The sequence below is a fragment of the Caretta caretta genome, chromosome 2 (genome assembly GCF_965140235.1).
Source record: "Caretta caretta isolate rCarCar2 chromosome 2, rCarCar1.hap1, whole genome shotgun sequence".
NCBI lineage: Eukaryota > Metazoa > Chordata > Testudines > Cheloniidae > Caretta > Caretta caretta.
The window spans coordinates 104,956,914-104,973,528 of NC_134207.1; the positions used below are offsets into that span (position 1 = coordinate 104,956,914).

At 39.7% G+C, this 16,615-nt stretch overlaps 1 protein-coding gene across 1 annotated transcript in view; it reads left to right on the plus strand.

Moving 5' to 3' along the window:
- Positions 1-16,615, plus strand: part of CTDP1 (CTD phosphatase subunit 1) — a 171,116-nt gene that overhangs the window by 17,516 nt on the left and 136,985 nt on the right. Inside the window, exons 5-6 of the mRNA XM_048840036.2 lie at positions 4,232-4,382; positions 15,744-15,834. Of these exons, the coding sequence (XP_048695993.2) occupies positions 4,232-4,382; positions 15,744-15,834 (242 nt within the window). The remainder of the gene's footprint in view (positions 1-4,231; positions 4,383-15,743; positions 15,835-16,615) is intronic.

Sequence of the window (16,615 nt, forward strand, 5' to 3'; positions counted from 1 at the left end):
TGAAAATTTAAAGTTTGTTTTCGTGTTTCCTAGTTGGAAACCTTAAAACAAATAGAGTAACTTAACCTCACACTTCCACAGGGTGGATTTGGTTTAAATCATTATTTAAATCACTAATCAGGAAGACTCGATTTAGTCATGAATTTCTACATAAAAGTGCATTCTTGTTGGTTGTTATAACCTTAATACATATTCTTCACAACTCAGAGATAGATGTAGGTTTCATTTTTAGAAGGGGTACACGATACATTTTTAAAGTGATTTATTTTGAAAACTTTTCAGATTATTTTTATAGCTATATCAGAAAATGAATGATTGGTTATTTCATTTACCAAAGGTAATTGAAGCAGGTATTCCTGAAGTCATTGAGAGGTGAACTTATCTCCAGTTCAACAGGTTAATCATTAATATTTGGAGGATTTTTTTTGCCATGTTGAATTAGGAGGAGAACATCACCAGATAGACATTTTAAATTGTTTTATTTAACTGAAACAGCAATATGTATTCTGGATTTTTTTTCTCCAACAGCAAACATATAATATTATAACAAAACAAGCATATGAATTTTTGAATTTAGTTAAACATTCAGGGTTTTTAAAATCAGGTTTGTTTTTATTAAAATTGTTTAACTAAAATAGTTAAATGGAATATTTAAAAACAACAAAAATTAAATAGACTACGTCAGCCAGGACAACATGAGAAACTTAAGATATTGGCTTCTGCAGCTAACTCAGTCATCTTCACCTTCATTTTCCTGTTTGTTCATAATCTGGAAAAGAAAAACAAGCTTTCCTGCTTTTTCAGGTCCCAAACGATTTCTCAATTTGAAATAAATTAGTCCAAAGGAAGAGAATATTCTTTCTACACCGGCAGAAGAAGCTACTGCTGTTAAAAGTGAGGTTATGATTTAACAGTCTCTGAATCCAAGTGCTTAAGTGACTTCCACCAGTTCACTGGTGTGACTTTCTTTAAAACATCATCAGCAAACATATATTTCTTGAATGGTTCACCCTTAGCTCTGAAGTTTATTATAGTTGGTGTTATGGAGGGATGATTACTGGATGTCCATGTCATAGCCAACTCCTCTTCTTCAGCAGTTAAGGTTTGACCCTGGTACTGAGTATTGAGAATATTTGTAAGAAAATGAGCTGGAGATAGTGCTTGTCCCATTCATTTTTTTAATGCTTGTAATGTAACTCTGTCATTGCATATTTCTCTTTTTAAGATCTCACTCAGTTCCTTCCAGATTTCAACAGCGTCAGCAATAAAACTCCTATTTTCCTGCATTTTTTTCAAGGCTACAGAAAGAGGCTTCAGGGTACTCCGCATGTGTTCAGCATTTCTCTTAAGCCCAATGTTGAGAACTTTGGCTGTGACAGTGCCATCTATTTTTTCACTATTTTGTTCACAAACTGTCATCAGATTAGGCCAGTTCTTGATCTAGTGCTCAAAACAGTCCACTGCTGAGTTCTATCGCACGTCTTGTGGGAGAGTTAGCTTGATTCCTCCCACTTTTTTCAGCTGCTGCAAAGTGGTTGTTACGGAAGTATTTTGTAATTTCAACAACATTAGTGTTTATTTCTGACACAATGAAGTCTTTGGCTAGGAGGTGCATCAAATGAGCACTGCAACCGTATGTTATTAGCTTGGGACTCTCTCTTCTAAATAATTTCTTCTTATCTTGGATACATTTGCAGCATTGTCTGTGCCCAAGCTGCGTACTAGACATTTGAATTTTTTTTCAGTTTGTTATAGCTTTTACTGCTGCTACTTGTAAGTATTCTGCGGTGTGTGCATTTCCTGATGTATCAATTGTTTCTGTAAGGAAGACATTTCCTTCTTCTGTTGTCACACAAGCACATACAACAGGATCATTGTGGACATTGCTCCACCCATCAAGACTCAGGTTCTCAATTTTACTCTCTAGACTTTTTGCACACTGCTCAATTTCTCTTTCATACACTTTTTCCAGCAATTTGCCTGCGACATCTGCTCTGTCGGGTGGACTGTATCCTGATCTTAATGACTGAACCATGTTAATGAAGTATGGGTTCTCAGTCATATGGAAAGGGGAGTTTGTTGCATAAACAAACCGGGCAGTTTTTTCATCGGTTACTCTTTTTGTAATTTGCTGGTTCTTATCACCAACTTATCTATGGTTGTTTCTGGATGATAGAGGGTTTTTTTTTTTCTTTTTGCTACAGGTGATATACTGTGGTTATGTGACATACATGTTGCGATTGAAACACTATCATTGGCAGATAACTCTGAAACTATAGAAAATGATGGTGGTCTTGAAGGTGGATAGTCTTCAGAATCCTGTCTGTTGAGGATGGATTCTCCTAAACAAAATAAGTCAATGCAGTTATTTAATATTACCATACTGCTCATTTAGTATTACTCATTGCATTCACTGACACTCAGTACTACTTTAAAGGTGAAATTGTAAAAGGAAGATCTGCCTATTTCAGCTATTTATTTTCATCACAACTGCATCTAAAATGATAATACCATAGAGTAACAACTATATTTTTTGCTCAAACATGAGAATTCAAGAATAGTCCAGAAGGAAGACAAGCAGTCCTTAAGAAAGGAATATGAAATAAAAAAGTTTACCAGCGTAAAGATCCTGCATGTTCCTTTCATCATTTTCAACGCAGCTTCCTCCTGAGAAGGAACACGTCTCATGATGTTGTTTCATTTGGGCAACCAGGCCTTGCATTTCTTTGTTGCACTGTTTGCATTTTGCACGCATGTCTGTCTTACCCACAGGTAGACATTAAATATTAAAATATTCCCAAACTGGGTCTCTTTTATGGCCTGCTGTCATAATAGGTTTTCTCTTCTAGTGTGAGAATGGTATGGTAGATATCAAGTCAATGAAGGCTACACTCAGAAAGACCTCAAGACTTCTGGAATATGCTGCTCACAGTTTCACTTTGTTTCCACTGCCTATCCCTCCCTTCTCACATTTATCTCCAGACTTCTTCTCCTTGTCCAGATCTATTCCACCCCCAACAATCTTCTATGCATTGAACTTTTTTAAACTATTCACTTTTAGCGAGAGGTAAGGGATTGACTCTGTACACAAATTTGCAGAGGGACAGTAGAGTTTAAGGTCTGTTATTTATCACTTCTATTTATTATTTATTTTAAAACATTTTTGCTGTTAGCAAACATGTTACCTCTGGAGACACAAATCCACAGTTTGAGAACTGCAAAACTAAGCATCTCTGATGGTATCTTCTAGACTGAGCACTAAGTCCCACTGGGTAGATAGAAGGATTAACCTAAATAATCTATACAGAAGCCCCTGGAACCCCATAAGATTGGGTCCCTAATCCATGAACTATTGGAACTCCTTTACAAAAGTTTTCTTAAACATTACATGAATATATTATCTCCTACTAAAGAATTAGAATTTATAATCCCTATTCCATGATGAGATATCTTTGAGCTATAATGTATCTTAATTAAAACTATCTTTAGATAGGTTTTTTCCTCAAAAAGCATTTTATCAAAAAAATCCAATTTAAATAAAACAAATCTATTTATTTTTTTTATTTCTTAAATCTTTGATTTTTTTATCCACCCTGTACTTCCATATGCCTGACATGGTTATACTTGTTAATGTTTTCCCTCATTAGAGAGGGATCAGTGACGACAAAATAAAATAAATGACCTGCATAGTTCAATGACTGTCTGTCTGGGTAAATCCATGTTTATAAAACAAGTATTCAGGGGGCTCATAAATGAGTGCTCAGCTTACTTTGACATTTCTGTGTATCCCTTCCTGAGCTGCTATATGCATTTTCATAGGTAGAGTTTTTTTCATTCAACACAAATTGGCAGTTTGTTTTATTTTTCAGCCCAGTGTGTAGTAAAACTGTCTCACATCACTGAGAGTAAAACAAACTCTTTAAGAAATGTAATTAGATATTTTCATAAAATTTGTTGTGTAAACAAACCTTTGACAGCCTGGGTAACTCTTTCAATATTCTAACGTAAACAATTGCTGCAAGTCAAAAATGTGTTGTACTGCCTTATAAAAACCAAAATATGCTTTGGGTCAAATATATGTCCAAATGAAAATCTTATTCAGCTTAATTGGGCTGAAGTAGGATCTCCGAATAAAACTGCGGTAAAGGGAGGTGCTTTTAGGCATGTTTGTTTTTGTACTAAACTTAATTGCTTTATAAGTCTTGCTATGGGGTTATTTATTCTCTTCTAGGGAATATTCCATTTCCAGTTAGGTCGAGGTGAACCTATGCTGCATACTCGTTTGCGTCCTCATTGCAAGGAATTCCTAGAAAAGATTGCCAAGCTGTATGAATTACATGTTTTTACCTTCGGTAGCAGACTTTATGCACATACAATTGCAGGTGAGTAGCATGCTACTTGAGTTATCAGCCTTTAAGATTTGATGCGACTTTGACTTTCTGTTCTTTTCCAAGTCTCTGTCCATTTATACCTTGAAAGAAGATTCTGTGCAAACTATAATGCCATTGAAGACCCAAAACTGTAAATTAATAATGCAAATTAAAATATTGCATTGAATAAAGAATAGAGTTCTATAAGCAGAATGCTTAACTTTTTTGGACCACAGTCCATATACTAATTTCTCTTTTACTTAAATACAGTCCTGTTTATTTTTTAGGAAATGAGCCACAACTTTTCTTCTCTGTCTTTGCATTTAAAGAAGGTCCTTAGTGGGTGGATTCGATGAGGTATCTGGGTTTCACCCTATGCCTTCCTCAGGCAGTCTGAAAGCAACACTCCCTTCAGGAGAGGGAGTGAGAGACATAAATCTTTTGTCTCCCTTCCATAGAAGTATCAGTGTTAATGTCAATCAGCTGACATGAGAACATAAGAATGCCCATACTGGGTCAGACGAAAGGTCCATCTAGCCCAGTGTCCTGTCTTCTGCCAGTGACCAATGCCAGGTGCCCCAGCGGGAATGAACAGAATAGCTAATAGGCAAGTGATCCATCCCCTTTCGCCCATTCCCAGCTTCTGGCAAACCGGTTAGGACACCATCCCTGCCCACCCTGGCTAATAGCCATTGATCGACCTATCCTCCGTGAATTTATCTAGTTCTTTTTTGAACTCTGTTATAGTCTTGGCCTTCACAACCTCCTCTGGAAAAGAGTTCCACCGGTTGACTATGCGTTGAGTGAAGAAATACTACTTTTGTTTTTAACCTGCTACCTGATGGTTTGATTTGGTGACTCCTAGTTCTTGTGTTATGAGAAGGAGTAAATAACACTTCCTTATTTATTTTCTCCACCAGTCATGATTTTATAGACCTCTATCATATCCCCCTACTTAGTCATCTCTTTTCCAAGCTGAAAAGTCCCAGTCTTATTAATCTCTACTCATATGAAGAGGTGCTCATATGGAGACCTCAAAGAGATGCTTATATGGTAGTTCTATTTGTGCCCTTCTCTTGGAGCTGCGATTCAGTATTGGCATTTATTAGAGAATAACGTTTTGTATTTCAGTGTTTTCATATCCTTTCTCATCAAGTTATAGATCTTGCCTCTCACAACCTCATTAAAACTTGTTCTCAAATGTTTTAATTTAAAAGGAAAGGGAAATCTACAATATCATTTTCAACAGACATAAATGAATGTTAATGTTAGACACATTACCCTAACATGCAAGTTGAGGACACGACCACCAATACATGATTGAACTGTAAACTTGGCTGTTTTCCCCTCCTGAACCTCATGTTTCAGTGTAGTATTTTGTTAATTTCCTTAGTTTTTGCTTTTAAAAATACTCTGCTAATATTCCGTTAGGATCATGTCAGTAGCAGCTAAGTAATTCATTAGTTTGTGACCCCAGTGGAAGAAATAAAAATACACATTAATCTGTCTGTCTAGTGAATGTTGTCAGTGAGTAAAATTGTACCTATTGCCGTTATCCATATCCTTTCCCTCCTGTTGTATTGTGTCTTGTGTGTTTGTAGAGTGTCAAGCACAACAGGACTGTTTTTTATTAGGGCCTTTGGGCCCTGTCTAGATACCAGTGTTAAATAATGACCTGAGATGATAAACTACAAGGGATGACAAACTACAAAATAGGGGATTTTGTAGAGAATTTTGATCCAAGTAAGGCATTGAAGATGCAATTTGATGTGCTTAAAGATTGCAAGAGACTCCTGTAACCTGAAACTAATGATTTAGAGGATCAAAGTAACTTTACTTCTGGAGAGAAGGGAAGGGTGTGTCATCCACTTTGGGACAGAACCACAAGACTTGTTCCCTCATTGATTGAATATCATTCGTTATTTGGTGACTGATATACTTGGTGAAGCTCCCTTTAGAGGCTATCAGTGTCATTATAAGATTATAAATTTTGGGGACAGGGACTGTCTTTATTTCACAGCACAGGACACAATGTTTATATGTTAACTTACTCCCGTTTTCCTGAGGAGAGTGGTTCTGGTTTGTTCAGGGAATGAGGAAATGGGACTTAAGCTTGGTTCTCTTGCATGGTAAACTTTAGCACTAGATGTGATATGACATTCTAGCTTTTGCTAGTTTCTGCTGTAGTATCCTGTGCTGGCAGGAAGAGAAAGTTGAGCTGCTAATGAGTATGTGAGAGTGATGGCTAAGCTGTAGTAATGTGAAACTTGACATAGTCTGTGCATGTGTTGAACGCTTGATGGCGGTATTGTTCAGAGAAATAATTTATAGTGGGAAATATTCAGTTAGTATTTAGCAAGGGGTAGCAGATAGCTGGAAGGGAATAGATGAGACTAGGGGAAATAGAAGATGAAACAAAGGAGTCTTTTATCCATATGGAAAAACTTAAACCACTCCGCCTTGCCAGATTTCACATACACCGTCTGTATGCCTCCCCAGATCTTCTGCACACACTTTTGATGGCCCCTTCCTGCATGCTCCTGAGATCTTTTTTCTTCTTCGTAAGTCCCCTATATCTGAGATCAGAAAACATGATTCCCCGGCACGCCTTTGTTTGCCCCTCATGTACATCCAGGTCCTGTACCCTCTTCACTGTATCTCTTCCCTTCCATATTTTCTGCTTTTGATCTCCTATTTGTATAAATTTTGCACAGGCTGTCTTATGAAAGGAGACTCAAGGAGCTTGGCTTGTTTAGCCTAAGCAAAAGAAGGTTGAGGGGAGATGTGATTGCTCCCTGTAAATATATCAGAGGGATAAATACTGGAGAGGAATTATTTAAACTCAGTACCAATGTGGACACAAGAACAAATGGATATAAACTGGCCATCCGGAAGTTTAGACTTGAAATTAGATGAAGCTTTCTAACCATCAGAGGAGTGAAGTTCTGGAATAGCCTTCCAAGGGAAGCAGTGGGGGCAAAAGACCTATCTGGCTTCAAGATTAAACTCGATAAGTTTATGGAGGAGATGGTATGATGGGATAACATGATTTTGGCAATTAATTGATCTTTAACTAGTCATGGTAAATAGGCTCAATGGCCTGTGATGGATGTTAGATGGGGTGGGATCTGAGTTACCCAAAAAAGAATTCTCTGTAGTATCTGGCTGGTGAATCTTGCCCACATGTTCAGGGTTCAGTTGATCGCCATATTTGGGGTTGGGAAGGAATTTTCCTCTAGGGCAGATTGGAAGAGGCCCTGGGGGTTTTTCGCCTTCCTCTGTAGCATGGGGCACAGGTCACTTGCTGGAGGAGTCTCTGCACCTTGAAGTCTTTAAACCATGTTTTGAGGACTTCAGTAGCTCAGACATAGGTGAGAGGCTTATTGCAGGAGTGGATGGGTGAGATTTTGTGGCCTGCATTGTACAGGTCGGACTAGATGATCATAATGGTCCCTTCTGACCTTAATATCTATGAATCCCCACACCAGATATGTCCAGTTGCAATAGGGAACAGTGGGCTGAGCTCCCACTGAGACTGGCTGCCACTTACAGACTTTCGGGCCGTTCCTCTGGCCACCCATCCTTTATAAAGAAAAATCATAGAATATGTCCGATTCAGATTGGAGGAGGTAGAATAGATGGGTGATATGCTTCCAACCCCAATATATAGGGCTCTACCAAATTCACAGTCTATTTTGGTCAATTTCAGTCATAGGCTTTTAAAAATAGTCAGTTTCACAGTTTCAGATATTTACATCTGAAATTAATGGTGTTATAACTGTGGGGGTCCCACCCAAAAAGGGTTGTGAGGGAGCTCGCAGTATTGCCACCCTTACTTCTGCACTGCTGCTGACAGTAGCGCTGTCTTCAGAGCTGGGCAGCCATAGAGCAGCAGGCAGCGCAGATGTAATGGTTGCATGGTATGGGGGGGGGGCAGCCTTACAGGTGGGTGACTGCCCAGGGCCCCATGGTCAGGGTGGTGTGCTGTGATCTCCCCCCCCACCCCCGAATAGTCAGCCCAAGGCCCCTTTAACTCCCCCAAGCGCTAGGCCCAGAGCCAGGGAGGGGCAGGGCTTAGGTGTAAGGGTGCTGGAAGCTTTGTAGAAGTGAGGGGAGCCACTGGAGGGGCTAGAGGCTGTGGCCCCCACTTTTTAACATGAGTGTAGTTGGGGGGGGGGGTGGGCAAACTGCAAGCTTCTGGCAGGTGCAGCGTGGCATTGACGGGCTGCACTTCACTGCAGCGTTGCTCCCCCAAACTGCAAGCCTTAGGCAGGCATGGAGTGGCACTGGCAGGGGCTGCACTTCATGGCAGGGAAGCTAATAAATACGCCTGTGTTAAAAAAGTGTGGGGGCGTGACCCCCGGCCTTCCCTGTTCTGGTGCCATGGGCTAGGGGTGCCCCAGCCCAGGGCTCCTACAGTGCACTGGCCTCCAGCTTCTAATCCCGGCTGGGCTGAGGAGAGACTGGACTTCCTCTTCTCCTGCAGGAGCAGCTGCTGGGGCTTGGTCAGACCCATCTCCAGGAACCTCCCCTGGCTGCAAGAAGTTCTGTGGCTGCTCCCTGTGCAGTGACTCCTCCCCCTGTGGCTGGAGAGTGGTGGGGGCAGGAGGTGGGGCGGGAGTGCGAAGCTTCCTGCAGCCAGAGGAGGTTCCCGAAGGTGAGTCTGATCCAGACCTGGAAGCAGCCCCTGCAGGTGAAGAGGAAGTCCTGTCCCTCTCCAGTCCTTCCAGGACTAACAGCTGTAACTCGATGCATGGTAGGAGCCCCAGCTGGGGCACCTTAGCCCTGGCTCTCTCCAGCAGATTTCATGGGGGAGACTAGATGACAGAATTTTCATGGCTGTGAATTTGGTAGGGTCCTTCAAATGTGTTATAACCTGGCTGTTTTCTCTCAGTTAAGTGAGTAAACTTTTTCATCACATGTATAATTAGTATAAGTTGTTCACATAAAATCTCTATATATCTGGACTTTCAGCCTTATCAGATAGAACCTTTTTATTGAAAGTTACATGCTTTTTAAAATGGAATAACTTCTTTAGTTAGCGGCTATAGCTAATTTTATAATATTTATATAATACACAAGTGAATATAAAAATTTAGTGATGCTATGTTATTTAGGCTCATGACATAGCTACTGTGAACCTAGCTACTGTAGAAGTAGCATGGTGATAAATCTAATGAAGATGCTGCATGTGTTGCAAACCTGATTGATTTCCCAATGAAAATGCCTCTTGAGCAGTAAAAATCATATTGCATGACAGAATTTGAAGAATATGAAATAAACATACTTGGCCAGTGCGTCAAACCAGAACAAAAAATAGCATGACTTGCCTCTAAATGTAAGTACTGTATATGGGATAATTTTAATACAGATAAGTTCACACCTTCAAATGTCTGATTATAAATTTATTTGGTAATGATTTTTGTTACACATGCCAAATATCATATCATGTTAATACCATAAGATATGAAACACGTGTAAGATTGTGTCTTCAGTTTATGTAGAAACAACATATGTTCAGCAACTGGAATACACGTTTTATCTGTAACTTTCAGCTGAACAAATTGACCCATCTCCAAGTTTTAGCAAGAGTGTAGAGGCTTCTGCCAGAGATGACTGGTGCCTGCTGAGAGTGGGTGGGACACAATTTAAAGGTTTGGGCTCCTCCAACAGCTTGAGTCAAGGCCCCCCCCAGGCACACCTCCCTCTTACGCTCAGCAGGCCCTCCCTGCAACTCCCAGGTGTTAGTTCCGCGTGGAGACACAGCAGCAAACAGCTGGAAGCTGCAGGAGGGGCCACTGCACGGAGAAAGGTAGCAGCAAAAACAGTAGCTCTCCCTGCTGCTCCCAGCTGTTTGCTGCCACCTCTCCCCATGGGCTGCAGCTCCAAGGTTGCTGGTTCCAGCAGCTGCCGTGGTAAGGAGGGGGCCTGGTGGCACCATGTGACTGAGGGGCCCAGCAAACCCTGGTAGAAATTTGGGGAGGCATGTGACCCCATGTCGGTCCCATTCCTCCCCTCCCCTCTGCCCCCCCATGCATCACCTCTGGTTTTTGCCCAGCGGGGAGGAGGGTCTTGGGGCTTTAGCTCCATGGGGTGCACCTCTCAGGGCTGGGGGCTTCAATAGGAGTGGGTCTGAAGCCCCAGCAGGCGCCTCCCACGGGGCTGAAGCCCTGGCTCTTGAACTTCTGAAGATTGTCGTATGTGGCTCGGAGGGTCAGTAAGTTTGACCATCCCTGATCTATGGCGAAGTAGGTTGTTCTAGAATTGAAATAGGTCACCAAGGGCTGAGAATCCTTGACTCCCATTGGAGGATCAGGTCAGTAACTCTTGCCAGATTCTACGGTAGATAAGGGAATGGCAGAATTAAAGTTGAGACTTAATTTCTGTGGTAAGCCCCATTTTGGTTTTATTTTGATATCCCCACTAAGGAAGGCTATAATTTTTGGGATAGCAATTTTTAGTAAATTTTAGATCAGAGGTGCAGGGGGAAAAAACAATACGTCATTGAAAGGTTGCCAAGTGTAGTTTTCACAACATCAGCATTCATGAGTATACTTTGAGATGCTGAAAGGTAAGGCCCAGGGAATGGGGTGTGGGGATTGGAAAGTGAGTAAATGCCACAGCATTGGTGCCTATCCCATGGAGCTGGGCCTGGCTCTGGCTTTCTGCTCTGAGTGCTGTGACCTGGAAATGTGTATAATATGATAGAGGAGGTAACATTTGAACAAAAGCATTCCCATACTGAAACACTAATGCTCTAGTTAACATGTCTCCTATGTTGGCCTGTGCTAGATGTTTCAGAGAATGACTACTTCTCTAAAGCAGCCAGCCGTAGTTATGGTCAAGGATGCAGGGAATAAGTCCAGAGCTTTTCTGCCCAAACCCCTCCCATATATGCTCAAAGAGGCACACTTGGGGCACTGGGCCCAGTGGCTTCCTCTCTGAACTGAGAGCAACAGTAGCAGAGAGATACCTCTACCACCTCGTGACGTCCTTCGTTCAACTCTGAAACTTGGCCTGTGGACCTTCTTTATTACTCGCTGTATTGCTGTTCCTCTCCTACCACTGCAATTTTAGCAAGAGTGTTGAGGCTTCAACTATCCTCCCATAGTCTCCCTGGGCGCACACAGCATTTTCTACTGTCCCTTGCTTTACTCACTTCCTTCTTACTCCAGCAATTCCTTCTCCTCCCCACTTCACCCATGAGTTGTCACCCCTCAAACTACCCTAAAACTAAGTTTGTTGTTTTTGTTTTGGTTTTTTTTTTGTGGTAGAGAGAAAATATATAAGCAGATACATAACAGACATGTATGCCTACCATCAATCTGATCGTTGTGCTAGTTTGTGTCCCTTTCTGCACTTTTCGTCTCTTTCTGTCTGTTGGACTGTTAAGCTCTTCAGAGCAGGGATGCATTCTTCCCACAGTGTAGCCTAGCACAATATAAATGTTGATAGTTGAATTGTGCAGAAATATAGTATGGAGTGCAGGTGCTGTAATCACTTGCACATTCATCTTCTGTCATCTGATCTTTATTGTAATCAAGACCATTCATTTTTCTATGACTGAATGGTAAGCCCACCCAAAAGGTGCACAGATGCTGGAGCTATAGGACTCAAGAAGAACCAAAATAGAGTAGATAGACTCTCTTGAGTTATACCCAGAGGCTTCATTAACATCTTGATTAGGTTTTTGGTGATTTTCTGTGATGGCATCCTAGTTAAACTTTATGGTTTTCCTTCAGATTTATACAAAATAATTACATATGTTTTCTCCCCAGGGTAGCTTGTGAAAGTGTTTAACTTTTTTCCAGTTTGTGACAAGTACTGGGTTGTAACTGTATTCATTCCCTCTTCCTCCTCCAGAGATATCTGTCCCAGATAAAACATTTCTGTTTACCTTCTGACATCTGATAGACTAGATGAGCTTTTAAATGTATTGAGATTCTGTATTACATTCTGTATTACATACAGATTTAAGATAGCATACTTTAAAATATTAAATATCACTATGTACCCCTGTGCTCTGTATTCATTTATCTAAAACAATTGAAATGGTTAAGCAGTAAAATTAACTAATTACTAACTTTGAATTATAAACTTAGAAACAAACGAGTCCTGCGCTTTTAAGAAGTAGGAGACTAAATTCTTCTCTCTGTAGTTTTATATTATGTCCATCACCACAGTGTCTGAGCATCTTGGAGTAGAAAAATCAAGTATGGTGATGTATCCGTGGCATTGTCCTCTTTGTCTCTCATTCCCATGTTCTGGTGGTAGTGGTTGTTACTTTATCTTAATTATTTTTAATGGTAAACAATTCCATAGCAGGGCAAGAAGTTCAATGGGCTGCAACAACTGGGGGACAGGGTGGTGGTAAAGGGGGGCTGTAATGAGTGTCACTTAAAGAATTTTGGATTTATGTAGAATCTCTGATGTCATACAGCTATAGAGAATTTTCTAGAAGTATAAAAGCAGAATGAAGAGCTGATTACACAAAGATGACAATGGAACATGTAATTGATTAAAAATTGTATTCAACAAATGGGTGGCTGCTTAAAAGAATAAGTAGACCTATATAAACTCACGGTTTCTAGTTAGGACAGTTTCTTCAGTTGTCCACTTTGGTTTCTATCAAAGGCTTTAAATAGTCCATGTTTGGCTGTACTTGTATGTGAAATGAGCTTTTTTTGATGTGTGCTAAGATGTGACTTGATGGGTAAATGTATTAATGAGTAAAATTCATTTGTGAAGCTCAGTGTTAAATGCTGTTTTGAGAAGTACATACATTGTGCTATGAAAAATATAGAAAATGTATGCTAACTAGTGAAAGGTAGCAGTTATAGCCTAACAGGAAATGCTATTTATGGCTTTATTGTTGAAAGCAAGCAACACCCCCTATTTTTTCTTCTAATGTGTAGCTTGGTAAGTAATAACATTAAGAGTTTTTAAATGTTTCACTTGACATTTTCTGACATACCTCCCAAGAGGAAAAATGTGTGTAGTTCTAATTCTTTTTGTGAAGAGGAAGGAAACCTTTAGAAATGAACTACAAGGAACTTTGTGTTTAGTCAGTACCTGCTGGTGTATTAGTTGATGTTTTTTGTTAATACGTGGTCTAGCCACTGAGTGTCTCAGTTCTTGTATGGAAGAAACTCACTTCGTAGCCAGTACTGGTGAAAAGTTCTTATTCTTCTTAAAGATTTAAAGACAGACATTTTGTTAAAGCAAATTAACCTTATTCCATCAAAGAAATATTATGTGCCTCCCTTATGCCATTTCTGGGAAATATATAAACAAATGGATATTATACTTTGTTTTTCTATTGACTTGGCAATGTTTTAGAAAAGTAAATTTGAGAGAGAAGCTCCTTAGTAAAAAGTATGCCTTTTGGTTACTTAGTGTACTTCATTCAATTTAACACCAATTTATAAGGCTTCACTGAAATTTTTTGTGACTAATCCATACTGAGCTGTATTAGGAACTGGTAAGGTCATATGAAAGCTTAAACTCTTAAGATAAAGATATAATGGACCTGACTTTTTTCAAATTGGGTCTTCAATTTGTGGGGGGCAGTTTTGCATCTGTAGTGAACTGTCCTTATTTTTCTTGCCATCAGTTGCCAGGAAAAAGCATAAATGAACTAGACTTTTCCCAAAGCCCTGTTAAATAACTGTGTACTTCTGCATCTTCCATCATTATTGGCTGTCAACACTTATGTATGTTCAGGTTTCCTACCACATGTAATGTGACAATGTAGCAAGTACTAGATGGTGGTTTCGCTGACGAATTAGGCAGGAATGTACTAATGAGAATGGAAGGCTTCTATTTTACTCAGATGACTGGCGAGGGGGAGGAACAGCTGACGGTGTGACAGTTGTACAATAATGCCGTATATGATGATTTACATACAGTTTGTCAAAATATATTCTTTCTGTGTGTGGCAATGGTTCTCTGTAGTTAATATTTTCAATTCATTATGCCTAGGTACTGCAAGGGTCTCTCTACAGGGGATGATTCTACATGCGTTTGCTGCAATTCTTAAGCATAGTCGGGTGAGTTAAGGTTGAACTTCTGTCCTTAACTCAGAATTTTCTTGCTTTTTATGGGTTTTAAGTTATTCCAATTACACATTTATATTAATACATATAGGTCCAAATTTTCGAAAGAGATTAAGGATTTTGTTTGCTCAAACTGAGACACCTAAAAGGGGCCGGACTTTCAGAAAGTTCTGAGTACACATGCTTTGAAAATTCATAAGGCCCCTGGAGTGAGCTTCAGATTTGCCTTCCCCCCCCGCCCTGACATCAGTAGTCACTTCTGAAAATTTGGGCAATAGACTATAACATGGCCACCTTTTTTGAAATTTGTGTTTGCATAAATAAGTAATGATTGTGTTATCTGCAGGAACAGTGAGAAGTTCAAGCTAATCTCAAAGCAGGTTATAATGTAATCAGTTCAGCAAAATGGCAAATTCAGAATAATACATGAAACACCACTTTTTTGTTTCAGAGCAGTTATGAGACCACGATGTCTGCTTTTAAAGAAAGGTTAATTACATTAACAGAGAGGTCAGCTGCATTACCATGTTTGTATATGGATGAATTTGCCATTTTGCCAAACTAATTGTATTTTATCTTGTCTTTAAATTAGCCAGCATACCTTCTCCTATTTCTTCTTAACAAACAGCGCAGTCAGCACAGATTTATGTAAATGGGTCTAACATTTCAAGAAATCCTGTGATTTATTCTTAGTTCAAGTACAAATGCACTAAAACAATGTTATAGGCACAATTTAAAACCACAAATGCAAGAGTTCAAACTGAAACTGCCCCTTAATTTGCCCATTATGCTTAAGCATTGCAGTACTTTGCCAGCTCACATGAGACTTCTCTGCAGACCCTAGGCACAATGTGCTAAGGACAGGATTTAGTCTTAAAGTGTTCTAAATGTAAGTTGCCAGAACCTTATTTAACTGTCAGCTATGCTTACTTCCTTTTACCTTGATTATTCACTGATGCCACAAGTTAATTTTTGTAACTTCATTATTGCTTTTATGTTAAAGGAATTGGGATTGGATATTAGGAGTCCTACTGAATTAGTGACAGATATCTAACCTACTATGTTTATTCTTTACCTGGTATATAACAAATACTTTTTGGAGCTTAAATATCTCAATATTTGGTTACACCAATATCACAGAGTTTAAAATAAACTTCTAATTGAAAGGCTGTGTTGCTCCATTTGTATTCTGTTAATGCACAAAGATAGGCTTAGTGTAGTATGGTGTGATAGACTCTGAAAACAGATTATGTAGAATGTTAACAGGGAGAAAATGTTGCTGTGAAGGAATATTAACTTCAAACTCTTCTTTCAAAAGGATTTTTGGACCCTGAAAAGAAACTTTTTTCTCATCGGATATTGTCAAGAGATGAATGTATTGATCCATTTTCTAAAACGGGGAATCTTAGGTATGTATGGGGGTGCAAAACGTCTTAATAAATAATTCAGCAGAGGAAATGAGGGCAGAATGTTGGGAACATAAGTATTAAAGGGAGAAATTGTCTTTATCCCTTCTGTACCCCATAAATCTGTACCTTCACAGAGAGTAATAAAACTGAGAAGTGCGAGCTGATGCTTATAGGCTTCATCTACTCAATGCTTCAGTGGGTGTTACACCCTGTAATGTTCAAGCAAGATAATTTAGACTCTCACATTCAGTGATAACCTCTGTTTTCAGATGTTTTATGCCTGCAGATAATTGCAACTCAGGGCAAGTCTACACTACAGCGCAACATCATCATAGCTGCACCGAAGCAGCTGCGCTCTTGTAGCGCATCTGGTGAAGATGTGCTTTGCCATCGGCATAATTACTCCACCTTCTTGAGAAGCGTAAGCTATGTCTGCGGGAGAGCATCTGGACAGCGTGGACAGCACGAAACTTGTGTCACTTGCGGGGAAGTAGGGGACTTTTTCACACCCCTAGGCGACATAACTTAGATCAATTTAAGTGATAGTGTAGACTGGCCCTACATTTTTTCCTCTGTGGTTTGCAGGCAACCAGTGTTATTTTATTTCATTTTGTGGTTCATTTCATAATATAATTTGTGCGTTTTTATATTGTAGAAATTTAAGCCAAGATTTTTCAAAATAGTAGCCTAAAGATAGACTCTTAAATCTGTATTTAGGTACTTACATGGCCTGACTTTGCTGGGTCCGCATCACTTTTGAGTTTCATTGATGATCAGCACT